Source organism: Penaeus japonicus, unplaced genomic scaffold (genome assembly GCF_977035675.1).
Source record: "Penaeus japonicus unplaced genomic scaffold, GWHDUDI00000001_assembly GWHDUDI00000003, whole genome shotgun sequence".
NCBI lineage: Eukaryota > Metazoa > Arthropoda > Malacostraca > Decapoda > Penaeidae > Penaeus > Penaeus japonicus.
Window position 1 is genome coordinate 50,879,373 of NW_028234405.1, and position 2,500 is coordinate 50,881,872.

General features: G+C 46.4%; 1 protein-coding gene across 3 annotated transcripts in view; it reads right to left on the reverse strand.

The window, feature by feature from the left end:
- LOC122247229 (dual specificity protein phosphatase 14) overlaps positions 1 to 2,500 on the reverse strand; it is an 11,410-nt gene that overhangs the window by 4,448 nt on the left and 4,462 nt on the right. For 2 of the 3 annotated variants that reach the window (XM_086534074.1, XM_086534081.1), the window contains exons 2-4: positions 2,228 to 2,426; positions 1,721 to 1,820; positions 609 to 784 (exon numbers count right to left, since the gene is read on the reverse strand). In XM_086534074.1, coding sequence (XP_086390200.1) covers positions 609 to 784; positions 1,721 to 1,820; positions 2,228 to 2,383 — 432 coding nt within the window. In that variant the 5' untranslated portion in view covers positions 2,384 to 2,426. Of the gene's footprint in view, positions 1 to 608; positions 785 to 1,720; positions 1,821 to 2,132; positions 2,427 to 2,500 lie in introns of all 3 variants that reach the window. The other variant, XM_086534067.1, reaches the window with a different exon arrangement.

The following is a 2,500-nucleotide window of genomic DNA, read 5'->3' on the forward strand; positions in this document are numbered from 1 at the left end:
TTTTTTGTGAATATGTACACAAAGCCAATGATGCTTTCTTACGTTTGTTTGATGCGGTTACACATTCCTTTATCCGAAGATTTCTCTATTCATCTCTTGTTGGTTACATATATGTTTTGTCTTTAATACTTTGGGGAGGCTGTAGATGTAAACAGTAGTTATTTGGCTGTGGAGGAATCATATTTTCTCCTTTTTATGTCGCTGTATCACTCTCTCTCTCTCTCTCTATCTATCTATATCTGTCCCCTCATCATCCTTTTGAGATGTAAGTAACCACTTGTCTCAATAAACTTTTCAAAGTCTCTCTCTCTCTCTCTCTCTCTCTCTCTCTCTCTCTCTCTCTCTCTCTCTCTCTCTCTCCCTCTCCCTCACTCTCTAATCACATACGACACACGACATATAAAATAGCCAAAGTCAATACAACCTCAACCATCCCTTCCAAAATAAAAACAAAACATCCAACGCGTGCGCAACACCTTGAATAAAGACATAGACCTACATAACCCTCCCCGAGTGACTCAGCAACTCGTCCGCCACACGTGATCCACTTTCAAACAACAACAACAAGACACACCCTCCCCTTCTTCACCTCTTCCTAAGGACCTCACCTGCGAGAAAAAGCCGATGTTGGGTCTGATCATAGGCCTAGCACTCTTGACCGTCTCGTAGGCATATCTGAGGTTCATCTGCGGCAGGTCATCTTGGCCTACGAGCGCCGCGATGGCCAGCGAGGAGGAGCGGCTGATTCCGGCCAGGCACACTGTTACCATTCCTGAGCCTCTTGCTGGGGAGGGGAGAGGGGTGAGGGGGGGAGAAGGGGGGAGGGGGGTACAGGAAGTTGAAATTTAGATGTTTTAAATAGATATTATATATATTTTACTATACCATTCCTGAGCCTCTTGCTGGGGAGGGGAAGGGGGGGGAGAAGGGGGGAGGGGGTATAAGAAGTTGTGATTGAGATTTTTTAAATAGATATTATATATATATATTTTACTATGTCTTGTCTAATTTGGGTTTAATTGTATAAAGAAGGAGAAACAACATATACATACATGTATACAGTGTGTGCGTGTGTGTGTGTGTGTGTGTGCGTGTGCCAAACAATATTCCTATCACAGAAAAACATTTAAAAAAGCTACGTTAACACACCAACAAACCCACCCAATTCTAAATGCCAAAAAATAAAAAAATCAGTCAAAATAAACCCCATCCATCCATCCTTCAATTCTTCAGTCCATCCATCCATCCACCCTTCCTTCCATCCATCCATCCATCCATTCTTCCTCCCATCCATCCATCCATCCACCCACCCATCCATCCACCCTCCCATCCATCCATCCACCCATCCACCCACCCACCCACCCACCCACCCACCCATCCATCCACCCATCCATCCTTCCTCCCACCCATCCATCCACCCACCCATCCATCCTTCCACCCATCCATCCTTCCTCCCATCCATCCATCCACCCACCCATCCATCCATTTTCCATCCATCCATCCACCCATCCATCCTTCCACCCACCCATCCATCCATCCATCCACCCATCCATCCATCCATCCACCCACCCACCCACCCATCCACCCACCCACCCATCCATCTACCCACCCATCCATCCAATCCACCCATCCATCCATCCACCCACCCATCCATCCACCCACCCATCCTTCCTCCTACCCACCCACCCACCCACCCATCCACCCATCCATCCATCCTGACCTCGACATTCGGCGAATTCCTCGGTCACCTTCGGGAAGAAAGGACTCAGGTCTTGGTCACACTCGTCCCGAAGCCGAATCTCCAGCAGGTTCACGCTCCCCTGACGAAGGCGACGGCGAAGGGAGGAGAAGGTTAGCGAAGGGGAAAAATTGAGAGGAGAAAAAGAAAGAAAGAAAGAAAAAAAATAGGAAGCGTAAGAAGAATTATTATTATCATAATCGTTTGATTTTTTTCCTATCATCACCTTCATTATCATTATCATCATCATTATCATTATTACTACCATTATCATTACTATCCCTATTATCATTTATCTCTAATAGCGTCAATTAACAAGATTGGCATTTCCATTTCTAAAACAAACAAACAAACAAAAACAAAAAAACAAAACCAAGAATTTTAAATAAATCACCTCAACCATAAAAACAGTATTTTTTTTTATCAATATTTTCCCTTTTTCCATTTTTATCAAATTTCTATCTTCCTCTTTCTCGAATCTTCTCTCACCGGCATCGAAGGAGGAGCCACTTCCGGTGTCGCCCAAATCACGCTGGTGATCCTCCGCGTCGCCAGCGCTTCGGGCGTGACGTAGCGAGCGGGCGCCACCCACAGCCCCGCCCACACCTGCGTCAGCCCGAGGTCCCAACGCCCGCCTCTCGCCATGGGTGGTTGGGGTGGGGTGAGGGGGGGAGGTGGGGGTTCTCTCCTGTGGGGGGAAGGGGGTGAGTATTTTTCGTTTTATTTCGTTTTTTCTACTATTTCCAATTTTCACATCTTCAA